This window comes from Oncorhynchus mykiss, chromosome 24 (assembly GCF_013265735.2).
Source record: "Oncorhynchus mykiss isolate Arlee chromosome 24, USDA_OmykA_1.1, whole genome shotgun sequence".
NCBI classification, from domain to species: Eukaryota; Metazoa; Chordata; class Actinopteri; order Salmoniformes; family Salmonidae; genus Oncorhynchus; species Oncorhynchus mykiss.
In genome coordinates this window covers 10,985,160-11,012,311 of record NC_048588.1, presented here as the reverse complement: position 1 = coordinate 11,012,311, position 27,152 = coordinate 10,985,160, and the positions used below count along the sequence as shown (strand labels likewise).

General features: G+C 43.0%; 1 protein-coding gene across 2 annotated transcripts in view; it reads left to right on the top strand.

The window, feature by feature from the left end:
- Positions 1 to 25,902, top strand: part of LOC110503738 (ras GTPase-activating protein 2) — a 41,472-nt gene extending 15,570 nt beyond the window's left edge. The window contains exons 6-24 of one of the 2 annotated variants that reach the window (XM_021582223.2): positions 5,003 to 5,086; positions 5,228 to 5,300; positions 5,552 to 5,628; positions 6,383 to 6,484; positions 8,344 to 8,494; positions 8,975 to 9,123; positions 9,229 to 9,343; positions 9,525 to 9,599; positions 9,715 to 9,838; positions 10,612 to 10,718; positions 13,068 to 13,154; positions 13,594 to 13,671; positions 13,840 to 13,913; positions 16,628 to 16,731; positions 20,931 to 21,013; positions 21,402 to 21,610; positions 23,033 to 23,136; positions 23,515 to 23,692; positions 23,857 to 25,902. In XM_021582223.2, the coding sequence (XP_021437898.2) occupies positions 5,003 to 5,086; positions 5,228 to 5,300; positions 5,552 to 5,628; positions 6,383 to 6,484; positions 8,344 to 8,494; positions 8,975 to 9,123; positions 9,229 to 9,343; positions 9,525 to 9,599; positions 9,715 to 9,838; positions 10,612 to 10,718; positions 13,068 to 13,154; positions 13,594 to 13,671; positions 13,840 to 13,913; positions 16,628 to 16,731; positions 20,931 to 21,013; positions 21,402 to 21,610; positions 23,033 to 23,136; positions 23,515 to 23,692; positions 23,857 to 23,887 (2,005 nt within the window). In that variant the 3' untranslated portion in view covers positions 23,888 to 25,902. Of the gene's footprint in view, positions 1 to 5,002; positions 5,087 to 5,227; positions 5,301 to 5,551; positions 5,629 to 6,382; positions 6,485 to 8,343; positions 8,495 to 8,974; positions 9,124 to 9,228; positions 9,344 to 9,524; positions 9,600 to 9,714; positions 9,839 to 10,611; positions 10,719 to 13,067; positions 13,155 to 13,593; positions 13,672 to 13,839; positions 13,914 to 16,627; positions 16,732 to 16,949; positions 18,950 to 20,930; positions 21,014 to 21,401; positions 21,611 to 23,032; positions 23,137 to 23,514; positions 23,693 to 23,856 lie in introns of those variants that run through there. The other variant, XM_021582224.2, reaches the window with a different exon arrangement.
- Positions 25,903 to 27,152: the final 1,250 nt, after the last annotated feature.

Genomic DNA, 27,152 nt, shown 5'->3' with positions numbered 1-27,152 from the left:
GTTTACAGTAATATACCCTCCCTTTGCAACCCTAGGGAGGGTATAACCCTAGGGAGGACACACACAGGCACACACACTTGCGTCACTTTGTGCACTGTTGTTGTCTGTGTCACTGCTACACGCACTGACTGGGCTATGGCGATGTCATTCTTACAGCATCATAGATGGCTGTTTATTAGTCCCATGGCTGAGTGAGTGGTTTGGGAATATTGTCATGACACCCTATGCCCAAGACAAACCATGCCTACACTTCCTGTCTTTCTGCCTGTCTCTTCTCTGACAGTTGGCTAATTTGTTATTCATTTGTTCATTCATTCACACTTTTGGTTGCGTCCTGTGCTACTAATTTGCATTGCATCCTGTCTAGTGTTTACCTAGCCCTTATTCTGGAAATATGACCTGCTGCTACCCTCAATCGAGATTTGTTTTGTCAGTTGGATACTTGTTGTAAAAGTGTACTAGCCTTACTTTAAAAATAACTTGACAACTTAACATCTCCAGCACCACCAGAACATCAACATACACTATATACAGTGCATTCAGACCCCTTGACCCTTTCCACATTTTGCTAGGTTACAGCCTTATTCTAAAATGAATTAAATAGTTTTTTTTTTACCCCCTCATCAATCTACACAGGTCCAGGATCAGGTCTCTCTTGGAAAAGAGATGTTATCTCAATGAGGAAAAAAACCTGTATAAATAAAGGTAACAAAAATAAATAAAACGCACAATACCCCATAACGGTAAAGCAGAAACACATTTTTAGACATTTTTACAAAAAATATCAAAAATAAATGGACCAGGTTTACATAAGTATTCAGACCTTTTACTCTGGACTTTGTTGAAGCACATTTGGCAGCTATAACAGCCTCGAGTCTTCTTGGGTATGATGCTACAAGCTTGGCACACCTGTATTTGGGGAGTTTCTCCCATTCTTCTCTGCAGATCCTCTCAAGCTCTGTCAGGTTGAATGGGGAGCATTGCTGCACAGCTATTTTTCAAGTCTCTTCAGAGATGTTCGATCAGGTTCAAGTCCGGGCTCTGGCTGGGCCACTCAAGGACATTCAGAGACTTGTCCCGAAGCCACTCCTGTGTTGTCTTGGCTGTGTGCTTAGGGATGTTGTCCTGTTGGAAGGTGAACCTTCACCCCAGTCTGAGGTCCTGAGTGGAGCAGGTTTTCATCCAGGATCTCTCTACTTTGTCCCTGCCGCTGAAAAACATCCCCACAGTATGATGCTGCCACCATCATGCTTCACCCTAGGGATGGTGCCAGGTTTCCACCGGACGTGACACTTGCATTCAGACCAAAGAGTTCTTAGTTTCATCAGACCAGAACCTTGTTTCTCATGGTCTGAGAGTCTTGAGGTGCCTTTTGGCAAACTCCAAGTGGCCTGTATTGTCTATTTTTACTGTGGTGTGGCTTCTGCCTGGCCATTTTACCATAAAGGCCTGATTGATGGAGTGCTGCAGAGATGGTTGTCCTTCTGGAAGATTCTCCCATCTCCACAGAGGAACTCTATAGAGCTCTGTCAGAGTGACCATCGGGTTCTTGGTCACCTCTCTGAACAAGGCCCTTCTCCCCGATTGCTCAGTTTGTCCGGTCGGCCAGCTCTAGGAAGAGTCTTGGTGGTTCCAAACTTCTTCCATTTAAGAATGGAAGCCACTGTGTTTGGGGGACCTTCAATACTGCAGACATTTGATAGTACCCTTCCCCAGATTTGTGCCTTGACCCAATCCTGTCTCGGAGCTCTACGGACAATTCCTTCGAACTCATGGCTTGGTTTTTGCTCTGACATGCACTGTCAACTGGGATCTTATATAGACCGGTGTGTGCCTTTCCAAATCATATCCAGTCAATTGAATTTACCACAGGTGGACTACAAGTTGTAGAAACATCTCAATGATGATCAATGGCAACAGGATGCGCCTAAGCTCAATTTCAAGCAGTGGTGGAAAAAGTACCCAATTTTCATACTTGAGTAAAAGTAAACATTTTTTTTTTTTTTTTTTTAATGACTCAAGTGAAACTCATCCAGTAAAATACTACTAGAGTAAAAGTCTAAAAGTATTTGGTTTGAAATATACTTAAGTATCAAAGTAAAAGTATAAATAATTTAAAATGTCTTATTAAGCAAACCAGACAACACTTTTAAGAGCCAGGGGCACAGTTCAACACTCAGACAAATTTCACAAACAAATAATTTGTGTTTAGTGAGTCTGCCAGATCCGTAGGGAAGATCAGGGATGTTCTCTTGAAAAGTGAATTAGACTATTTCTGTCCTTGCAAGTATTCAAAATGTCAGGAGTACTTTTGGGTGTGAGGGTAAAATGTAAGGGGTAAAAAATACATTTATTTTCTTTAGGAGTGTAGTCAAAGTAGTCAAAAATAAATGGTAAAGTACAGACCCAAAACAACTATTTAAGTAGTATTTTCACTTAGGTACTTTACATCACTGATTTCTAGTCTCAAAGCAGAGGGTCTGAATATTTACACCACCGTTCAAAGGTTCATTTAGAATGTCCTTGTTTTTGAAAGAAAAGCACCTTTTCTTTTTTTTTTTATGTCCATTAAAATAACATCAAATTGATCCGAAATACAGTGTAGACGTTGTAAATGACTAATGTAGCTGGAAATGGCTGATTTTAATGGAATATCTACATAGGTGTACAGAGGCCCATTATCAGCAACCATCACTCCTGTGTTCCAATGGCACGTTATGTTAGCTAATCCAAGTTTATCATTTTAAAAGGCTAATTGATCATTAGAAAACCCTTTTTGCAATTATGTTAGCATAGCTGAAAACGGTTGTTCTGATTTTTAAAGAAGCAATACAACTTTAGAGCATCAGTAGCATCAGCATTTGTGGGATCGGTTACAGGGTCAAAATGACCAGAAACAATGCACTTTCATCTGAAACTCTTCAGTCTATTCTTGTTCTGAGAAACGAAGGCTATTCCATGTGAGAAGTTGCCAAGAAACTGAAGATCTTGTACAACGCTGTGTACTACAGCGCAAACTGTCTCTAACCAGAATAGAAAAAAAGAGTGTGAGGCACAACTGAGCAAGAGGACAAATTCATTAGTGTCTAGTTTGAGAAACAGATGCCTCACAAGTCCCCAACTGGCAGCTTAATTAAATAGTACTCGCAAAACACCAGTCTCAACATCAACAGTGAAGAGGTGACTCTGGGATGCTGGCCTTCATGGCAGAGTTGCAAAGAAGAAGCCATATTTCAGACTGGTCAATAAAAATAAAAGATTAAGATGCGCAAAGGAACACAGAGGGACTTACTGTTGATGTTGAGACTGGTGTTTTGCGGTTACTATTTAATGAAGCTGCCAGTTGAGGACTTGTGAGGTGTCTGTTTCTCAAACTAGACACTCTAATGTACTTGTCCTCTCGCCTTCAAATTAGTGGATTTGGCTATTTCAGCAACACATGTTTCTGACAGGTGTATATAATTGAGCACACAGCCATGCAATCTCCATACATTGGCAGTGGACTGACCTGTACTGAAGAGCTCAGTGACTTTCAACGTGGCACCGTCATAGGATGCCAACTTGTCAACAAGTCAGTTCGTCAAATTTCTGCCCTGCTAGAGCTGCCATGGTCAACTGTAAGTGCTGTTATTGTGAAGTGGAAACGTCTAGGAGCAACAACGGCTCAGCTGCAAAGTGGTAGGCGACACAAGCTCACAGAACAGGACCCCTGAGTGCTGAAGCGTGTAAAAATCTGTCCTCGGTAGCAACACTCACAACCGAGTTCCAAACTGCCTCTGGAAGCAACATCAGCACAAGAACAGGTCGTCGGGAGCTTCATGAAATGGGTTTCCATGGCCGAGCAGCCGCACACAAGCCTAATGTTCAATGCCAAGCATTTGCTGAAGTGGTGTAAAGCTCGCTGCCATTGAACTCTGGAGCAGTTTTAACACGTTCTCTGGAGTGATGAGTCACGCTTCACCATCTGGCAGTCCGACGGACCAATCTGGGTTTGGCGAATGCAAGGAGAACGCTACCTGCCCGACTGCATAGTGCCAACGGTAAAGTTTGGTGGAGGAAGAATAATGGTCTGGGGCTGTCTTTCATGATCCGGGCTAGGCCCCTTAGTTCCAGTAAAGGGAAATCTTAACGCTACAGCATACAATATCATTCTGTGCTTCCAACTTTGTGGCAACAGTTTGGGGAAGGCCCTTACCTGTTTCAGCATGACAATGCCCCCATGCACAAAGCGAGGTCCATACAGAAATGATTTGTCGATCGGTGTGGAAGAACTTGACTGTCCTGCACAGAGCCCTGACCTCAACCCCATCAAACACGTTTTTGATTCATTGGAACGGCGACTGCGAGCCAGGCCTAATCGCCCAAAATCAGTGTCCGACCTCACTAATGTTCTTGTGGGGCTGAATGGAAGTCCCTGCAGCAATGTTCTAACATCTAGTGGAAAGCCTTCCCAGAAGAGTGGAGACTGTTATAGCACCAAAGGGTGGACCAACTCCATATTAATGCCCATGATTTTGGAATGAGCAGATTTTGGGATGAGCAGGTGCCCACATACTTTTGGTCATGTATTGTAAGTGAAAATGGCAAGTTTCTATGTTTTGTAGTTAAAAAGATTGAGGAAGATAAGTGTTTCCAATGACATCCTCAACTGATTTTATTAGATCATTAGTAGGTAATGACTACTCATAATTGGTTAAAATCACACAATGCACTGGAAATGTATCTTCCTCTATCTTTTTTTTTACTTCATAACATAGAAATGTGCCATTTTCACATGTTGGTTAGGGGTGGTGCTGGAGGTGATGAATAGGAAGTTTAAAAATTGTGACATTTCCCTTTTTAATGAATGTACAAAAAATGTCATGTGCATGTTTTACAGTTTTTGTAGCATGCATATGTCATCTATGTGGCACATTGTGAGTGGTAGGTCAGATAGTCAGAACACAGTAAATTGATCTGAGAAACACTAATGTCAATCTCCCGTTGCTTTTGTCTCCCCCAGGATAATAGAATGCCAGGGCTTGCCTCTGATCAGTGGACAGAACTGTGACCCGTATGCCACTGTCTCGCTCGTTGGGCCTGCCAGGTAAGACTCGACTACCGTCCTCTGCAGTGGAACATAATTACGGGCTCACTTCAATTTTAGGCATTATTTCATTTTTTATTCTTTCATATAGACCCCCATGAGAAAGGTTTGAGTATATTTCTGACTCTTCTCTCTCCTTAGGTTTGACCAGAAGAAAACAAAGGTGAAAAAGAAGACCAGTGACCCTCAGTTTGAGGAAACATTTTACTTTGAGGTAAATGTAATTTATATCTGGCAGCTCATGTCATCTCATCTCATGTCAACTGACTAAAACAGGAAGGGACAACCAGGACTTGTCCATTTAAGAAATGCTCACATTAGTTTTCTATTCCAAAAACATTTCAACCATTTTCTGTTGCATGCCTTAATGAATGCAACTTAGGTGTCTGTCTGATTTTTGACAATTCATGAGTTGTTATTTGCTGGAGAAGACTGATGTAAATTCCGTCTTGTTGATGTCCCCAGGTCACAAGGCCCAACAGTTACACAAAAAAGTCTCATTTCCAAGTAGAGGAGGAAGACATTGAAAAGCTGGAGATCAAGTGAGTGTGCCTCTTCTTGTTTCCTCTTCTTTTCATTCCTCTTCTTTTCTTTCTTCCTTCAATTTTCTCTTATTTTTCCCTCATCTTTCCGCTATGTTCGCTCTTCTCTTCTTTCTTTTACTTCTCTTTTTCCCTCCATTTTCCTTCTGACCTTTGACAGAACATCTGTGGGTTGTTTTTTTTTTTCCCACACTGGCAAACAGACCACCATACCTCCATCTCTCTGGAGTGACTTGTCATCTGTAGTCGGGGAGAGGGTTTTCAGGGTGTTTTGAATTAAACCAGATTTGATTGTAATTGTGTTTGTCACAACAGGTGTAGTGTGTAATGCAAAAATGGTGGTTAAGGATCTGTGGGGGTTGTCTCTGTTTGCATCACTTACAGCGGACTGACACATAGCTCACTGGGTTTACAGTGGGGTAAGACTAGGCTGGGCAGAGAGGTAAACACGCATGCATAACTTTCAGGTTTGGATTTGAGGTGATTTTAATCGCATGTGTATTTTTCAAGTGTACTGCAATTTGTATACTTCACACAGGTAAAGACCAACACTTCAGTGTGTTTGTGTTAAGATATCTATGTGGTTGTGTTTTCTGTGAGTGTGTCAGTCAGCCAATGGTGAAGTGGTATGTTTGGAAAGGGAAGGGGCATTGGTCCCTTATTTGTAGATAAAAAGAAAGTTAACGTGTATTTGCAAATATCACATTCAATTAGTATGTGTCATTGGAATCTCTCTCTCTGTGCTCCTCTGCAGAGTTGACTTGTGGAACAATGGGAATTTGGCGCAGGATGTTTTCCTTGGGGAGACGCGGGTATCTGTCAAGATTCTACGAAATGACCACATTCACAGGGCCTGGTAAGAACGGTGACATCGCAGGTTCACCTCGCACATTTGTCTTCCTGATGCTTCCGAGCCAGGTTTCTCACACTAACTTGGGAGATTTCACATACTGACACACCAATATGCAAAGGTGCATGTAGCATTCGCGTGCCCATAGGAGCCCACAGCTCTCACTTCTAACTACACACTCAAACGCACTGATTGCATCCTAAATGGCACCCTATTCCTTATGTACCGAGCCACATAGTCTGCTAGAAAAATTGGGTGACTTTTACACGCTTCTCTCACATGGACACGTTGTGCACTCACTGCACGCAGCCACACGCCTGTTGCTGCTTCTGATCCCAACCTGAAGAATGTAATCTGACTGCAGCGCTAGCTAGCTATCTGACATGAATGGGCTGATTAGCAGATGACAAGGACCGATACGGGGACGTGACACAGAGGCTCTTACGTACTCCGCTGCTACTCGCCTCGTTTTATCAGCCACCAGAATCCGACGCTCCTACGTCACACCCCTCACAGTGTTGAGTTTCTTTCCGCGTAGATCCATGGATGCTAGATCAGATCTGCACATTGTAGGGCGGCTGTTAAAGAGCTGGGCCAATACTCAGAAATAATCTGGGTAGGAGTACTGCTGATCTAGGATCAGGTCCCCCCCGTCCATATAGTCTTATTCATTATTAATCTGAACAAAAATATAAATGCAACAATTTCAAAGATTTGACTTAGTTACAGTTCATATAAGGAAATTAATATTGAAATAAATTAATTAGGCCCTAATCTACGGCTTTCACATGACTGGGGGGGCCTTGGAGGACATGGGCCCACCCATTGGGGAGCCAGGCCCAGCCAATCAGAACGAGTTTTCCCCCACTAAAGCGCTTTATTACAGACAGAAATACTCCTCAGCACTGATTGGCTGTAAAATGCTCCTATTGATTTCTCCTGCCGGAGCGGCATCTGTTGTCAAACTGCGAAAACTGTTCTGACTTTTATCTAGTGGAAATCGCTCTGTCATTTCCTGGTTGCTAAAATTTGATACTGTTAGCTCAATTTCAGTTTATCTGAGAAAACAAGCACTGAATAGTGTAGGGAATCATTGTACCGTCTAAATTGTAACTCAACAAATATAGTTTTTACAGCTGTTTTGTAGCTGGTAGACCAAAACCGAAAGTTTCTTTCGGTTTTGGTCCACCAGCTTTAAACAGTGGTTTCAAACAGCTGTTTTCAAAATGATAAACAATTCTGTGTAGCACCTGGAGATTAACCTGTGCCAGATCCTGTCCCCCGGTCTAGCAACTCTATATCTGTGTTAACTTTTGACCGGTTCCTTCCTTTGTGTCCTCAGACTGCTTTGAACACTGCGATGGTGGCGTTCTGTAAACAGTGTGTGTGCGCGCATCTAGGTGATAAGGGATTATGCAGATACTGATCTATGCGTTTGGCATGAGGGCCTTGAGACTAGTGTGTAGAGAGAAAGGGAGGGATGATCGTTACATGCACACTGTAACATACAGACCCACAACTATACAAATATTTAGCAGATGTTATTCCGGGTGTAGTGAAATGCTTGTGTTCCTAGCTCCAAAAGTGCTGTAGTATCTAACAATTCACAAAAATATACACACATCTAAAAGTAAAATAATGGAATTAAGAAATATATAAATATTAGGATAAGTAATGTCGGAGTGGCATTCACTAGAATACAGTTTATACATATGAAATGAGTATCATTTGCGTCTCACCACTAGGGTTGTGAAATTCTGGTAAATGTGCAACCCAACCCACTGTCAAAAACGGTGTCGGTTGGCCATCACTCTGTATAGCTGACTGGGTGTGTTTTTGTTGGGTGTCTTTCCCCTGGTCCACAGGTATCTCCTCCAGCCCAAAGGGAACGGGAAGTCCAAGACAGATGACCTGGGCTCTCTGAGGCTCAACGTAACCTACACAGAAGACAATGTGCTGCCATCCGCCTGCTACACACCGCTCCGCACGCTGCTGCTCAAGTCCCCAGACATTAAGGTGCTAACCTCAGACCTGTCTAATTCACATACCTGCTCCTGTCTGTCGGTCTGTCTGAATGGTACATTATGCTCATTAAGGAACTTAAAGGAGTTGCTAGCTGATACTTCCAGTCATTGCACTAACGCTAGTTAGCTTTGGCTCGCGAAACTACCTCTAACTTCTGTCATACTGGACATACAAATGGGAAGTAGATAAAGGGCATCATTGCCAAAATCCCGAAGTATCCCTTAAAGGAAGAAAGTTGTGAGTGTACAATAGAGGACGCGTAGGACCGACAATCAGTTAAAACTGTCACTGGTCAAACATCGCCCACAGCCCCCACATTGTATTCCACACCGTTGCCAGTAATTTGTCATGAGTGGTGGCTGTATACATGTGGAATTGCAGTCAACCAATAACCATTAGTGGCTGACCAATCATCGCTCACAGAATGGTGCCTTTATCTCTGTCTCTATTTATCGCTCTTCTCCGTCTCAGCCCATCTCGGCGTCAGCGGCCCACATTCTGGGGGACATCTGCAGGGAGAGGTATGAGGCGGTGTTGCCTGTGGTCCGCCTGCTACTCCACCACAGCCGCCTGGTGTCCTTCGTCTCCGCCATCGCTGCCCTGGAGCTGGAGAACACTCAGTGAGTAGGACACACTTCTCCTCGGCCCTATGAGCTCTGGACAAAAGTAGTGCTCAATAAAGTGAATAGGTATCCTGACCTCTGAACCCGGTCTTGTCTGTCTAGGGAGGCCAACACCATTTTCCGTGGCAACTCCCTGGCAACGCGCTGCATCGACGACATGATGAAGATTGTAGGGCGGAGCTACTTGACGGTCACCCTGAAGCCTGTACTGGATGAGGTAATGTACATCATATGTTACCTAGGTAATGATGTGAGCAAATTGATTATATCATAGATTAACACAGATCCTAAGAAGTAAGCCGTGCTATGAACCAAATCATAAAAGCTCATTAACCTAGGAACAACATGTTTGAAAATGCATTCAAAACTCAGCATAACATCTTCAATTTATTTTGTAGATTTGTGAATCAAACAAAACCTGTGAGATTGACCCGATCAAACTGAAAGAGGGAGATAACGTTGAGGTCAACAAGGTACAGTATACATTTGTCCGGTGCATCGCAAGCTGTCTATCAGTATATTGTGAAGTGTTAAGAAGCGACGTGTGTGTGTGTGTGTTCACAACGTGTGTGTCCGTCCTCTCTCCAGGAGAACCTGCAGGGGTACGTTCAGAAGGTGTTCTCGTCCATCACCCAATCCAGCTCCAGCTGTCCCCCGCTCATGTGTGACGTGTTCCGCTCGCTGCGTCAACTGGCCTCCAAGCGATTCCCAGGTGAGCAGGGCATCACACGCATCTTTATCCTCTCTACTCACCTTCATCCTACCTCCTCATCCTCAGCATGATTTCAAAATTCCGGAAAACTTTCCAAAGTTCCCGGGTTTAAAAAAAACTCAGTTTGGTGGTTTGCTGAAATTTCCGGGAAAGTTTCTGGAGTTTTGTAACCCTATTCCTCAGTCACAGCTCTCTCATCGATACTTACTGTGCCTCATCACATTAGAGAGAACGTCCACTAACCACAAAAATGTTTCTGAGATGTTTTCATACCGCAAATATCGAGTTGATCTCGTGTAGATCCTGTTATAAGCATTTGTGTGGTCCAGGTCTCTATCCAAAAGAAAAGATGATAGATTAGATACATAAATATTATGCCAGTCTTTCCCAAGTATTATCTAGTTACTTTATCAGTCTTTTTTTTAATATAAAGTATCTTCCATCAGTAAGCAGCATGTTGTAGAGACCATGTCCACCATGAGGTGGAGCCAGAAGCCTGACTAAAGTGCAGGAGGTTGTCCCGTAGTATGTATGACAGAGGCCCTTCAAGTAAAAGCTAGTGTTGGAGCTTGGTGTAAGTCATGTTCTCATTAACCACCATGCTTATACGAATTGGCACTTTTTTTAAAGGGATCGCTCACCCAAAACAAAAAACGACATCCTTGTTTTCTTACCATTGAGCAGTCAATGGATAAGGACAGGGAGCAAGCCGAGCTTTGGTTTTCTTTTTCCTTCACCCGTCTCCTTCTCTCCATTCCTCCTCTCCCCTGCAGATGATCCTCATGTCCAGTATTCGGCGGTCAGCAGCTTCGTGTTCCTACGCTTCTTTGCCGTCGCCGTTCTCTCGCCACACACCTTCCAGCTCCGCCCACACCATCCTGTGAGTACGCCCATATGCCTATATTTTTTTACTTTTGTGTCACATCGGAGGTATCCCTTGTGTTTACGCTGTAGTGATATGGTATGGCTACTTAGATGTGAAGTGCTCCCCCTATATTCATTTAGCAGCGACTCCTCGCATTTTTTCTACTTACCCAGAGTTAGTGCAAGATTCTCATTCTCACCATTTTTATGTCTGCATGTAGTTTGAAGTTAGCATTTGCTAACTAGCATTAGCACAGTGACTGAATTGCTAACTAGCATTAGCACACATTAGCACACACATTGAAGTCTTTGGAAGCAGCTAGTTATAGGAACAGCTAGCAGCAATGGCTAGCGAAACTACCTTAAATGTCCTTCAAACTGCACACAGAGACAAAAGGTATCCATGAGTTCATCTGACTCTAGGTAAGTAGCAAAAGGGCTTCATTGCCAAAATCTTGCACTATCCCTTTTCATGCATTTGAGTAAGATGTTCTTTAAAAATCACAGGTGTCGACCTCAGTCATTCTACAACAAAAAAAGAATTGAACATCCCAAAAGAACATCCCAAGTATCACACTCTTCCATGGACAAATCGCTCCAGCAGTGACCACAGCAGCAACAAAGAAAAACAAACATTGAAATCCGGGAACACCTTTGTAAAGTGGCAGGGTAGCCTAGTGGTTAGAGCGTTGGACTAGTAACCGGAAGGTTGCAAGTTCAAATCCCCGAGCTGACAAGGTACAACTCTGTCATTCTGCCCCTGAACGGGCAGTTAACCCGCTGTTCCTAGGCCGTCATTGAAAATAAGAATTTGTTCTTAACGGACTTGCCTAGTTAAATAAAGGTAAAATATAAATAAAAAGTAGGCTAGGACCATGGCTAAACCAAGCTTGAAACATCAGTCAACTGTTTTTATAATAAAGTTGCGCTAGGTCTAGCCTTCTACTGAATTTTTAGCCAAGTTATTCTAATGAATCCCATGTAGCCTATGATATTACTGTGTTGGCCTAATTAGCATTTTACCATGTCATTTATTAGTAGCCTAAATGTTAGAATTTGGTCCTACAGGTGATAGGCCTATTTTTTTTTGTGCAAAATCCCAGGACAATCCTTTCACTTAGATTACTACAGTAAGCCCATACCCAAGTTCTCTTAAGGGATATGTGGTTGAACATGAGCATCGCTAAAAGCATTTCAGGCCATTTTAAATACAGTAAGAGTCTGTGAATGATATTTACTCCAGAAGTACATGCTCATTGGTCCTTAAAAAGGACGTTTAGAGAATCTGTAATCAATTTAGGATGGTGCGGTGAGGTGTGTGTGTGTGTGTGGTACTACTCTCCTCTAATCCGCCGGCCAGTGGTTGCGTATGAAGTGTTGTTGATGCTGAAGACTATTAGACCTCTGAGGAGATGGAGGTTTGCCTTCTATCATTCCCAGAAGGTCATCTTCAGATGGAGTTGAAGGGAGCGGTTGGACCCTTTCGTAACAGGGAGAATTCTGTGGCAAGCTGAAACTCCTTTGAAACCAGGGCTGACTAAAAAGCATGCAAAGAAGCCATTTAGCACAGCAGAACTAAGTAGCAGTGACTTTGAATGTGAAATGTACATTCACTGTAGGCCTACATCATACAACACATATACTGTACATGTTGCATGCGATGATGTAATTACATGCATGTACATTGGAATTTCACTTATTTCCAAAATGGTGGAATGGTGTGTAATGATTTATGTTAGTAAAATAACTGTTCCATAATAAGAGTTGACAAAGGCTGAACAAGACAAAAATGCTTAGTAATTCTTGAATCTCAAAAATTGCATATTTGGAAGGGTAGATTACATAAGTGTTTCTGATTTAATTCCTGGGGGACGCTCGGGGAGAGCACATATTTATTCTAACCCAGCAATTACACACCTGATTCGAATACTCAACCTATCATCAAACCCTTGATTGACTGAGTTAGGAGTGTTTAGTACTGGGTTAGAACAAAAAATGAGGGTCCCCCATGACTGATTTGAGAATCGGAAAATAGTTTCCAAAAATGTGTTGATGCCTATTCACATAAGCTGACTGTTTTTACACTGATTTCTGAAAAATGTGTTTCCCAATCATCATTGGGAAACACATTTTTGTGATATAAACGGTCATATTCATTAGGCCACGCAACGGATAGATTCATAAACACAACAACAAAAAACATTTTGAAATGGCAATGAGAACGAGTGTTTGTAATTGACAATAAGTTATTGGACAAGCACAGCTAGTCCCTCCCCGTTTAAAAAATAAAATAACAAATGTATTCCGTTCGGTGCCTTAAAACATGACCCTGGTATTTGACGTCTTTTGTACACTCATCTGTCAGGACCTAGAGGTCTCCCGAACACTCACTCTAATCTCCAAGACCATCCAGACTCTGGGGAGCTGGGGTAGCCTGTCCAAAAACAAACTGGTATGTATTCATGTATTCGTCTGTCTTATCAGCCTGTCAACATGCCCACCAATCAATTTATCAATCTTCCCTTGTGTGTCTGTCAGTCAACATGTCTATCATATCATTCATTCCCACTGGGCACATCAGTTGAAGGTCTATTTTTGATAAACATTTGGTTGTTGTCAACTAATGTGAATTCAACGTCAAATCAACAAAACATTTCACCATGTCATTGGATTTATGTTAAAAGTCGACAACAACAAAAAAACAATGCCCTTATTGATGACTTTTTGCAAATCCAATTAGTTTTCCATGTTGATTCAACATCATCATATAGATTTTGGGGCGTTGAAATGATGTGGAAACAACGTTGATTTAACCCGTTTTTGCCCCGTGGGTTGTCTGTAGGTCTGCTCTGAGCAAAAGAAACACTTTTTGTCTGTGTTTTTGTCTTTAGTCTAGTTTTAAAGAATCCTACATGTACGATTTCTTCAAATCATTCCAAGAAGACAAATGTATTGGAAAAGTAAAAAAGGTGAGTTGTTGGTTGTGAACCTTCCTATTACATTATATTTTGTAGATTTAGATTTTGTAGACCACGTGTCAAAACTCACCAATCAGTTTTCCATGTTCGTTTTTTTTTTTTTTTGCATTGCTGATTTTGCATGGTGTTTCCCTCTAACATTGTGTAATTTGTCTGTAGTTCCTAGACGAGATCTCTTCCAACATCAGTAAGGAGTCCAGCGGGGTGGAGGATTCTGTGGTTCTCAAAGAGGGGTGAGTGGCTCACATCCAGCTGATAAGGCCATAAGCAAGCAAGAAAATGTTCATCCAGAAGTGGCGCTCCTAGTGGCCGGGGACTTTAATGCAGGCAAACTTAGATCTGTTTTTACCTCATTTCTACCAGCATGTCACATGTGCAACCAGAGGAAGAAGAAAAACACTCTAGACCACCTTTACTCCACACACAGAGACGTGTACAAAGCTCTCCCTCGCCCTCCATTTGGCAAATCTGACCATAATTCTGTCCTCCTGCTAAAGTGTTTGCTTGTAAGCAGGAATCAAGAAGTACCAGTGACTCGGTCAATACGGACGTTGTCAGATGACGTGGATGCTACGCTACAGGACTGTTTTGCTAGCACAGACTGGATGTTCTGGGTTTCATCCAATGACATTGAGGAGTATACCACCTCAGTCACCGGCTTCATCAATAAGTGCATCGACAACGTCGTCCCCACAGCGACCGTACGTACATATCCCAACCAGAAGCTGTGGATTACAGGCAACATCCGAACCGAGCTAAAGGTTAGAGCTGCCGCTTTCAAGGAGTGGAACACTAATCTGGACGCTTATAAGAAATTCCGCACTGCTCTCAAACAGCCAAAGCATTAATAGATTACTAAGATTGAATCCTACTACACCGGCTCTGACACTTGTCTGATGTGGCAGGGCTTGCAAACCATTAGACTAAAAAAGGGAAACCCAGCCGCGAGCTCCCCAGTGGCACGAGCCTACCAGACGAGCTAAATGCCTTTTTTATGCTTGCTTCGAGGCAAGCAACACTGAAGCATGCATGAGAGCACCAGCTGTTCCGGGCGATGGGTGATCACGCTCTCCGTAGCCGATGTGAGCAAGACTTTTTAAACAGGTCAACATTCACAAGGCCGTGGGGCCAGACGGATTACCAGAACGTGCACTTATGAGCATGCGTGGACCAACTGGCAAGGGTCTACACTAGAGGTTGACCGATTAATTAGTGCCAATTTTCAAGTTTTCATAACAATCGGAAATCGGTAATTTTGGATGCCGATTTTTGCCAATTTTTTATTTTATTATATATAATTATTTTTTTACAACTTTATTTAACGAGGCAAGTCAGGTAAGAACACATTCCTATTTTCAATGACGGCCTAGGAACGGTGGGTTAACTGCCTTGTTCAGGGGAAGAATGACAGATTTTTACCATGTCAGCTTGGGGATTCAATCTTGCAACCTTATGGTTAACTAGTCCAATGCTCTAGCACTTTATTATTGCATTATTTAAACCAAATTGAACAGGTTTCATTATTTATTTGAGGCTAAATTGATTTATTGATGTATTATATTAGGTTAAAATAAGTGTTCATTCAGTATTGTTGTAATTGTCATTATTACAAATAAAAAATATTTAAAAATCGGCCAATTTTAACGGTATCTGCTTTTTTGGTCCTCAAATAATCGGTATCGGTGTTGAAAAATCCTAATCGGTCGACCTCTAGTCTACACTGACATTTTCAACCTCTCTTTGACCGAGTCTGTAATATCTACATGTTTCAAGCAGACCACCATAGTCCCTATGCCTAAGGCCCTGTAACCTGCCTAAATGACTACCGCCCGTAGCAGTCATGTCAGTAGTCATGGCTCAAGTCAACACCATCATCCCAGGAAACTCTAGACCCACTCCAATTCGAAAACTGCCCCAACAGATCCACAGATGACACAATCTCAATTGTACTCCACACTGCCCTTTCCCACCTGGACAAAAGGAACACCTATGTGAGAATGCTGTTCATTGACTACAGCTCAGCATTCAACACCATAGTGCCCACGAAGCACATCATTAAGCTAAGGACCCTGGGACTAAACACCTCCCTCTGTAACTGGATCCTGGACTTCCTGGTGGGCCGCACCCAGGTGGTAAGAGTAGGCAACAACATCTGCCACGCTGATCCTCAACACAGGGGCCCCTCAGGGGTGCGTGATTAATCCCCTCCTGTACTCCCTGTTCACCCACAACAGCGTGGCCAGGCACGACTCTAACACCATCATTACGTTTGATGACACAACAGTGGTAGGCCTGATCACCGACAACGATGAGACAGCCTATAGGGAGGTCAGAGACCTGGCAGTGTGGTGCTAGGACAACAACCTCTCCCTCAATGTGAGCAAGACATAGGAGATGATCGTGGACTACAGGAAAAGGAGGGCCGAACACGTCCCCATCGACGGGGCTGAAGTGGAGTGGGTCGAGAATTTGAAGTTCTTAGTTTGTTGGGGATGTGGACAACAATCATGGTCCAAACACATTAAGACAGCCGTGAAGAGGGCACGACAACACCTTTTCCCCCTCAGGAGACTGAAAAGATTTAGCATGGGTCCCCAGATCCTCAAAGTTCTACAGCTGCACCATCGAGAGCATCCTGACCAGCTGCATTACCTGTTGTATTCGGCTCATGTGACAAATACAATTTAATTTGGGTTTTAGCTAGTGGGGTAAAGATTTTGTGCCTGTTTCCTGGACTGAAAGTGCTTTTTAGTCCAGGACTAAATCTTTAATGTAAAAAGTTAGGTGACTTGAGTTTGAGCTGACCAGAGGGGTTTGTCACTAAGAGGGATCATTGACTTTGATATATATTTCTGGTTCATAAAGAAAGCTACACATAAAAATGGGTTGTTGGCTGTAAAGTCATACTTACTGTGTCAATGTCAAGTCTATATTTATTTTACTACAGGGAGGTACAGAAGCGGGCCCAGGGAAGGAAACGCATCGGCAAGAACTTTAAGAAGAGGTGGCTTAGAGTGACCAGCAGGGAGCTCTCCTACCACAAGCACAGAGGTGAGACATGCACACACACTCACACAGATTCACAACCACACACGCCACCACCACAGAGTCCCCCATAGGGGGCAGTGTTGGACCAGATCCCTCCATGGGCCAGGTTAGCCAGTTGTTTTGAAATTGTGGATTTTCTAGACATGCAACACTGTTTGGAACAAGGCTCTTAGCTTTTATCTCCCAGGGGAGATGGTGAATATATGGAGCTCTATCCACAGGTATCTATCCACGGGCCACTGGTCTCCCACAGAGAGGGGGAGGAATGCAGGAAGTAAGCTCTGTTCATTATAATGAGAGCCAGCCAGAGAGCGGCAGAAGAGGAGGGAGAGTGAGAACCCTGGTCATTATAGTGGAGCCTACCTGGCGGGTGTCCTGTACTCTACTCCTCAGCTCACCTCAGTGGAGCCCAGCCACACACACACACACACACGCTAGGCTCCTGGTTTCTCTGCCAGGCTCCTGTAATTCTTGAAGAGAGGGTGGCTATGAGATGCTGGGGGCTGCTGCCATAGCAGTATCGCGCATACACCAGACCTGCCAACCTGCTCGCACTTTGTGTACCATGCATGAAGTTTGAGGTCAAAGTATGCTGGTATGAAAAACGACCCTACAATTACACAAAAAATAGGCTTCTAGTTGGCACATTTTGTGGTTTTTGGCTCGACTGTCAGAAGTTGAAGCTGAGCAAATCAGAGGACTTCATCTCTAGCTCTCTGCTTTGTCCCCAATGACAACAAGGCATGTTGAAATCAAGCCTAGTAATCAGACCTAACTTGATGGCCGGAGATCTGCAATAAGCTCATATAGGCCTAGTTAATTTGTTTCATATTCCAAGTCAAGTCTTCTGATCTGCTTAGACTTTGTCAGACCTCTCCGATCTCTAAGTCCTATGAAAGCCAATAGCAGCCAGACGCTTCCAGCCATATTGTACATGGTGTGATAGCCTGGACGTTGCATAAACGAGCCGAAGGTCTTGTGTAACACTGTTTTTGTTTTTCCCTCCACTCTAATTATTGTTGAAATGTCAAGTAATCTTTTTCAATCAGTTACGTAAATTGTTTGGAACAGGCCCCAGCCAAATACAACCTTCCGTTAATTTACTGCTGCTCCCAGGTCCATGGCACACTCCACCAAGAATGTTCCCTCAGCACTCTTCTCAACAATTACCAAGGCTCATTTCCTCATCCACTCTGTTGTGTCAGTTTTGGTGCGTGTCAAGGGGCTAGGGAGGTATGTGTAAGGTAATATTCATCATATGTACCAGTCAAGTTTGGACACACCTACTCATTCAAGGGTTTTTCTTTATTTTGACTCTTTTCTACATTTTAGAATAATAGCGAAAGACATCAAAACTATGAAATAACACATGGAATCATGTAGTAACCAAAAAAGTTAAACAAATCAAAATATATTTGAGATTCTTCAAATAGAGACTGTTGACCAATAGCATTACTGTTCAGTTAACTTCCAATCACATCATCAGACTTAAATGATGTTACCACAACAGCACCTACTGCTTCACAGGGGTGTGATAGAATGGTTGCCTGGCTACCCAGACTCCTTGCTTTGGCCAAATGCTACGCCACACCCACGGATGTTAGTTTTTTTTCTCCACAATGAATCTGGATCTGAGTATGTCTCTAACCCTTCACCGACTGCGGACACATTTGGTCTGTCTGATTGGTCCAGAAACCGTTGGGTTGGGCCAGAGCCAGAACACATGTGGGTAAAGCAGAGGTTTGATAATTCTTCATTGACTTTGGTACTCTGATTTGGTCATACACGATCCAATCGCTTATTACTTTTTGTACCATGCCCCTCATTCCCCTAGTCACCACAAATGACTTCAATGACAGAATTTAGTGTGAGTATGCAGGCTAACAGAATGGAGGATGTGGAGAGCAACACAGAGGAGGCTGTTGAGTGTTGATAAAAGTGAGGTCGAGGGTTGGGCCTGCCTACACGTGCGTATCTGCTTGCAGCTGTATGTGTGTCAGTTTGTGAATGTTATCGTTAGTTTGTGTGTCTGTCGTTCTACTCTATCCTTGAACGTTTGTTTCATGTAAATCCTGGCCTCGACTCAGGGCAACGGGCCCTACAGCTCCAGCTAATCCTTCTCCTAGTCCTTCAAGTCTTTGGAGCAAAGTAAACTCACATGAACTCTTTGAAGAAAGAATCCAGTCTAGATCCATTGGTCTCCGGAGCCCCCCCCCCCCCCCCCCCCCCCCACCCCACCTTTTTTTTACCACCATGTCAACGGTCAGTCTTGACACATTTCATTATCCAATTATTTTGTTTTTGTTGGAATGTGGAAAACCTGCTGTCAGCGTATGCATCAATATTGAATTCCATAGGGAGTTAGCTTGGTTTAACGCCATTATTTTATTGACCGAGGATGCACTTCAGAACATGGTTTGAAAAGAAATGTGGGGCATGCAAACAGCTGCAATTTAAACAATATTTATTTGATAATCATCAGAAAATACATGTTTGGTGAAGGATCCAACTTCCTGATGTTAATTCATCAAGTTTTGGTATTGGGTGTGTAGGTTTGGGAGATTGTAGGTTGTATTCTATACTCCCACAACATTTGCTCATTCCTCCACAACCACATGCCTTAGATAAGCATAGATGTTGTTACCCATGCACGTTCATTTATGTGTGTTCATCTGTGTGTGTTTTTTTTGTGCGTGTTGGAGTGGTCTCTGGAGCTGTGCCCTGCCACCGCAATGCTGGCTCTGTTACAGCAGAACAGGCAGACAGATGGGGCCTCTAGATTGGTGTCACTCTAAATTGACAGTGACAACTGGGTTTGGGCAGTGCAGCTGAAGCACCATGGGCTCTGGTGGTGCTGTTTTGGGGGTTAGTAATAGTCTGTGCTAAAAAAAGTTTGAAAGGCATTTGGGAGGTTTTGAACTAAGTCTCATGTTGCTGTGAGTGTGTGCTGTCTCATAACTTTAAAAAAAATAATTATATGGGTTTCAATTTGTAATGGAGGGGAGAAGGACATTTGGGACGCAACCTAGTTGTGTTGCCCTCGGCTGAAGTGTGTCTGGGTTCACTTTCAGACTTCATATTGGCAGGAGATTTCAGTAAAATTGTGAAGAGAACCATGGATCAGAATGTTCAGATGTGCATCTGATTGCCTAGACATAATGCTACTGGCAACAATGCAGCACATTGAACATCACATTGTAATAAAGTGCATTTCTAATTGGGATTTAGATCATTCATTGAGTCTAGCTCAGCTCTAGATTTGGGACTCCTGTTGGATATTGGAACGACTCAGAGAGAGGAACAACATAAATAATGTACCAGAATGCAGTAACGTAGCCAGAGTAGTGAAGATCTGTGTTTACAACTTAAGTGATTTGTAGCCTGCTGTCCGGAGATGAACTGAAGTGTGTGTGTGTGTGAGCACTGAACTGGAAGGCAGGAGATATGCAGAGAACCTGATGGTGCTGGAGGTATGCGTGGTGGAGTCGGGGGGGTCCGTCGGACTGGCAATGCGGAGGAAGAGGAAGGTGGCAGGCAGAGAAAAGCGCTCCCTCTTAAATGAGAGATTGATATGGCAAAATTCATCACACACCCAATGCACCTTGATTCACATATGTAAGGGAGAGTGAAAGAAGGGGGGGGGGGGGGGGGGTTGTATGTGCAGTGAAGTATCATCAGTGGATCAGACACTTCACTCTATCAGCTAGATGAAGGGAAGGAGTGTGAGCTGATAGGTGGAGACTGAAGAGATACCAATAGCAGGAGCTGATACTGAGACTGCTTTTATAACTGTGCATGGTTTGTGTGTTTTGGCCTGGGCTTTTGTCAGACACAGCGCTGGAAATGGTCTATCGACTGTAAAAAGAATGTTCTCGATTTGTATTTTTGTTGGACGAGTATGTGCGAAGTGTAATGCTGCACGTCTTCTAGTAGTAAGGGTCACATGGTGTACAAACTCAATGTTCCTCCTAGTGATGTAGCTTGACCAAGACGACATGGGTGGGTTCCAGATTATTCTTTAACAGTTGAAGAATATTACCATATAATTTATCCAGAGACGTGATTCTTTCTGTCGTTGAGACTAGCTACTATCCTTGTTACTTGTTACAGTAGCCTGTTTTATATAAGGGTAAGAGAGCCCAATGTAGACATTTTGTGTGTGTGCATATATTTACGTAGAATTTTTCTTTTTGTTTTCCAAGGGAAAGAAGCACTCTGCATTATGCCTGTGAAGAATATCCAGGCTGTGGAGAAACTGGACGAAAGTGCCTTTAACCGCAAAAATGTAAGCAGGACTTATGACCCCCTCAGCCTGTCTCATGACTGTCTATTGTGGTCTGTTTAGAGCCAGGAGTTTTCCCTGGCCACCTACCTGACCAGTAAGCGGTAAAGCACAGTTCTACTATAAGCTAATGCAAAGGCTCAGAGGTTTTCCTGGTCAGGTCAACAGATCAGGAAACTCCTGTGGTCCTATGTAAGTTGTGAGGGAAGTTCTTTGAGTTTACGCATTGAATTTGAACAGATACACATGTGGCCTATGAGTGTCTGTTACTAAATAAAATAACATCTTAATTGTGTGCAAAGGGCAATTAATTTTACACCATATTCCCAGCCTGTCAGATATTGTATGTAATGTGTGTTACAGACAGCTCCTCTTTCCTCTCCCTTTTTAGATGTTCCAGGTGCTCCACAGTGAGAAGCCGCTGTACGTGCAGGCGGGGAACTGCGTGGAGGCCAGTGAGTGGGTGGAGGTGCTGAGCCAAGTGAGCCGCTGTAACCCGGACCGCCTGGGCACCTTCCACCCCTCGGCCTACTTGGCCGGAGCCTGGCTCTGCTGCAGGAGCCTGAGCGACAGCCAGCCGGGCTGCAAACCCTGCACACCGTGAGTACTCAACTCTGAATCTCAAACCAACCTCTAGTCCCTAGATCAGGGCGCCCCAATAGCTCTTCTCCAATAACATTTTATTACACGTTGTATAATCACCAGGAAATGACCTCATTGATTTTAATTGAGGAAATCTGTTCCCAAGTATCACCACGCATAAATAGAGAGGCATACAGTGAGCTCCAAAAGTATTGGGACAAGTGACATATTTTTTCTTGTTTTCGCTCTGTACTCCAGCACTTTAGATTTGAAATGATACAATGACTATGAGGTTAAAGTGCAGACTGTCAGATTTAATTTGAGGGTATTTGTCACGATCGTCGTATTGAGGAGACCAAAGCGCAGCGTGATGTGAATACATCTTTTTAATGAAAGACGAAAAACACAAAGTACACTAAACAAACAAACAAAATAACAAGACGAACGTGACCGCTATCAAAACTGAGTGCAAACATGCAACATCATATAGACAATAACCCATGAAATACCCAAAGAAGATGGCTGCCTAAATATGGTTCCCAATCAGAGACAATGATAAACAGCTGCCTCTAATTGAGAACCAATCTAGGCAACCATGGACATACATAAACACCTAGATGGTAAACAACCCCATAAACCTATAAAACCCCTAGACAGTACAAAAACACATACATCACCCATGTCACACCCTGACCTAACCAAAATATATAAAGAGAACAAAGAATACTCAGGTCAGGGCGTGACAGTATTATAGCACTTTGTGTACAAAGTCTCCCAATTTTACAGGACCAAAAGTATTGGGACAAATTCACTTATGTGTAGTAAAAGGTTTAAGTATTTGGTCCCATATTCATAGCATGCAATGACTACATTAAGTTTGACTGTACAGCATTTGCTGTTTTGTTTTGGTTGTGTTTCAGATTATGTTGTGCCCAATAGAAATGAATGGTAAATAATGTACTGTGTCATTTTGGAGTCACTTTTCTTATAAATAAAATGGAATATGTTTCTAAAAACTAAGATAATCCTGAGTGTATTATGAATAATGTTATTTGTGTGTTATTTTTAAAAAGTCAAATTTACTCCTGGGCTACAGCACCCAAAGACCAATTTATAGAACTTAGTAAGAGTTAAGCATAGAACCTTTTTAGATGGTTCATAGTTCTATCTTGCACTCTGATCGACCCAGGTGGCATTTTTGCCATATTTCTTGTACTGGTGCTAATCCTTCCCTCTCAGATCAACACAAGTTCCTAGGAGATAGCAGCTGCTTCAACAAAGAAATTGACCATACCGTAATCACTGCCTACTTGTATCAGACACCAGAGTCTTATATCAGTCTTATTTAGTAGGGAGCACTGTGGCGTTATTGGACAATTCCCGGTTTTCTGTTTCTTTCTAATTGGTGCTTAATAAACATGACCCTGTCTCCCCTCCCAGTACCTTGCTGGCTAACCTACAGCTGGATATCGACTGTGACCGCGAGACGGAGAGAATCTTCTCCCTCTTCACCTCCAGCTACTCCAAACTACAGAAGATGGAAGGCAAGAGGGATTCTACCTGTCAATCGCCCAACTTTCACACTAATTAATATAAAAAGTATTCTTATCACAGTAGATTGTTTCTATAGTGGCTTTTTGCATGAGGCATTTTCTCTGCATCTATGTGTGCTTGTGCAGCATGCAGGACACTTTGATACTTGATTCACACCTGAACCGTACCCTGCTGGCTCGGATATTTTCTTTTCACATTGTCCTTTCCAGCTCGGTTCCAGCAACTATTGTGTATGACTAACGAGGCCAGCCCAGTACAGCTCTGATTGGCTTGGCTCTGTTTGGCCCTTTTTTAGTGTGAATCTGGCAACAGTAGCTTGCTGTGATAGCCTGTGATGATGACCTTATGTAATTGTCTCCTGTGGTCAGATGCGTGTGCCAGCATCGCTGTGTACCAGGGTCCTCTGAGGGAGCAGGACGACTACTCCCTGTTCACCATCCAGGACTCCAAGGAGACATTCCACACAGTGCGGCAGATCTCACACATCCTGAAGGAGCTGCAGAGAGAGCACGACACCCGCAGCGGCACCGCGCAGTACGGCAGCCAGTAAGTATACACACATGCCTATACACACACATGCCTATGTCTATACTCACCCACACTTGTACACATACATGGATATGTCTATACTTACTTACACACACACACACACACACACACACACACACACAAATAGACAGCCACGTAAATATTTCTCTTTGTCTTTCTAGAGAGAATCCGATAGTTGGGAAGACATCCTAACGAGTCTAGGTGGGTCTGTCTGGCCTGAGACAGTCATTCCAGAAAATGGCAGTATGCCACCTGCCACAGTTCTACACTGGAGCCCCAGAGTGACACAGTCGGGATTGGCACTGAGAACGATGCCCGAGGACCAAGAACCCACACCCCCAAGGTCGCGCTCTGCCCCCGCTTCCCCCTCCACCACGTGTGACTGGACGGACGGTCCAATAGCGAAGTGTCACCTGAACCTGGTCAGAAGCTCTCATTGGTTCAGAAGAGGAGAACCTTGGTTGAGTTTTATTCTCTAGCTCTCCCCGTCTGTTTCTATCCTTCTCTCTTTCTCACACACCACTGTTCTAATCAGAGGAATATGTGCTTGCTCTCGTCTTCTACTTGATTTGCACAAAGACCATACAACATCATTAGTTGGGGTGTGTTTGTGTGTGTGAATAGGCTGCTAAAATACTCCATTTTATTCACTCAAATGTTTTCAATCTCGATCGTCAACAATCAAGATGATGCTCTCACAATCTCTTGGGGCTTCACTGTTTGACGTCCGTTTACGACTAAACAGCAAGCTGACTTTGTTTCTCATTTTCTATCAAAGGGTCCACTTAACTGTACTCTCTTCTTCCTCCTCTATCCACCTCTGTGCTTTGAACAAATGTAGGTGTTTCAGATTACAGTTAAGTGGATGAAACCCATCTGCCTTATTTTTCTTAATGGATGTATGTGTAACAATCTCTCGCATCCTCGAGTTAGGGACTAATGCCCAAGCACTTTACATATTTGGAATATTCCAGATGGCATCATTTTAGATACGTGGTATCATTATACCCCCCATATCGATCAGTTCAATGATCTCGAGTACCTTCTCCTTTCCATTCCTGTACAATAACATTTATAGCCTGTAGATTTTAATAGCTAATTTTCTTACACCAAAGACGACTATCGTAAGGTCGACTTGGAAAAAAAGGGTATAAATGTATTTTGAATAGACTTTTTTTAAATGGAGAGAAATACAGTATATATTTCGTTCATGTGCATTTTGGTAACTGCATTGTTCCTCTTTTTAACGATTTAGACGATTTGATTGAGTAACTTTCTAATGTTCTCTGGAAATGCAGAGGGACTGTGGTCGGTAGTCTAGAAATGTCTGTCAACCATGTAGTGATGTCACTGCAAATCAATCACAACAAGCTAGACAATCCCCCTTCACTTGCCAATCTAGCCCCTTAGATCCTCATCACTGGCCCACATTAACTGGTAGTCAAATGTGATTGGATAGATCTACAATCAGGCAAACACACATATATTAGTTAGACCCCATTCATTGTTTTGTGTGTTTTAGACTGAGGACAATTGCTGTGTTCATAGCCAAGTGGGAAGGTGGTAATTGCCCGTTTTGAAGTCGTAAATACCGGTTGGATGCATTCACGTGCTTTGAACTAGTTGAGAAACGCTGATTGGCTAATGTGCAACAAGTTGCGTCAACCTTAAAATAAAAGTACAGCTGTCATGCTTGTAAACAAATGATAGTGTTCAAAAAAACATATAAATTGATTTATTTTTATAAATAATGTTTTATTACATTTAACTGCCAAAAACGCAGTTAAGGTAATTTCCTTAGTAGGTGACAGAGGTCAGCATGTGGGAGAAGTCTGAGCTCAGGGATGATAGATGAGCTTCCCAATAGTATACTGAACAAAAACATAAACGCAACACTTTCAAAGATTCTACTGAGTTACAGTTCATATGAGGAAATCAGTCAATTTAAATAAATTCATTAGGCCCTAATCTATGGATTTCACATGACTAGGAATACAGATATGCATCTGTTGGTCACAGATACCTTTTTAAAAAAAAGAGTTGTGTGTTGATTAGAACCAATCAGTGTCTGGTGTGACCAACATTTGCCTTGTGCATCTCCTTTGCATAGTTGTTCAGGCTGTTGATTGTAGCCTGTGGAACCATAACCCCACTGCCACCATGTGTCACACGTTGACATCAGTAAACCGCTCACTCACACAATGCCATACACACTGTCTGCCGTCTGCCCGGTACAGTTAAACCGGGATTCATCCATGAAGAGCACGCTTCTCCAGTGTGCCAGTGGCCATCGAAGGTAAGCATTTGCCCACTGAAGTCTGTTACGACGCCATACTGCAGTCAGGTCAAGACCCTGGTGAGGATGACGAGCACGCAGATGAGTTTCCTTGAGATGGTTTCTGACAGTTTGTGCAGAAAGGATTTGGTTGTGCAAACCGAGTTTCATCAGCTGTCCGTGTGGCTCGTCTCCGACCATCCCAAAGGTGAAAAAGACGGATGTGGCGGCCCTGGGCTGGCGTGGATACACGTGGTCTGGGGTTATGAGGCCGGTTGGACTTACTGCCAAATTCTCTAAAACAACGTTTTGGTAGAGAAATTAACATTAAATTATCTAGCAACAGCTCTGGTGGACATTCCTGCAGTCAGCATGCCAACTGCACACTCCATGGCATTGTGTTGTGTGACAAAACTGCACATTTTAGAGTGGCCTTTTATTGTCCCCAGCACAAGGTGCACCTGTGTAATGATCGTGCTGTTTTAAACAGCTTCTTGATATGCCACACATGTCAGGTGGATGGATTATCTTGGCAAAGGAGAAATGCCCACTAACAGGAATGTAAACACATTTGTGTAGAACATTTGAGAAAAATAAGCATTTTGTGTATATTATTTCAGCACATGTAATGTGTTGGTCCCATGTTTCATGTTGTGTTTATTTTTTTTAGTGTAAATACGAGTTGGATTTTTTTCAAGTGGATTTTCTTCCCAGTCGTAAATGTGGTAAATATCAAAGTTTTTATCAGGGAGGTTGAATTTGATAATGAACGCAGCATTGGTCCACATAGTCGCTCCGTTCTTAATATTTTTATCAGTCAACCCGTATGAACGCAGTTATGAACGCAGCATTAGTCCACATAGTCGCTCCGTTCTTAATATTTTTATCAGTCAACCCGTATGAACGGCAGTTATGAACGCAGCATTAGTCCACATAGTCGCTCCGTTCTTTATATTTTTATCAGTCAACCCGTATGAACGACAGTTATGAACGCAGCATTAGTCCACATAGTCGCTCCGTTCTTTATATTTTTATCAGTCAACCCGTATGAACGACAGTTATGAACGCAGCATTGGTCCACAGTCGCACCGTTCTTTATATTTGTATCTGTTAACTCGTAGGAACAACCGTTTGTTAAAACAGATGCCTAGAAACTTGAGCTTGGATCAACAAGAAGGGAAC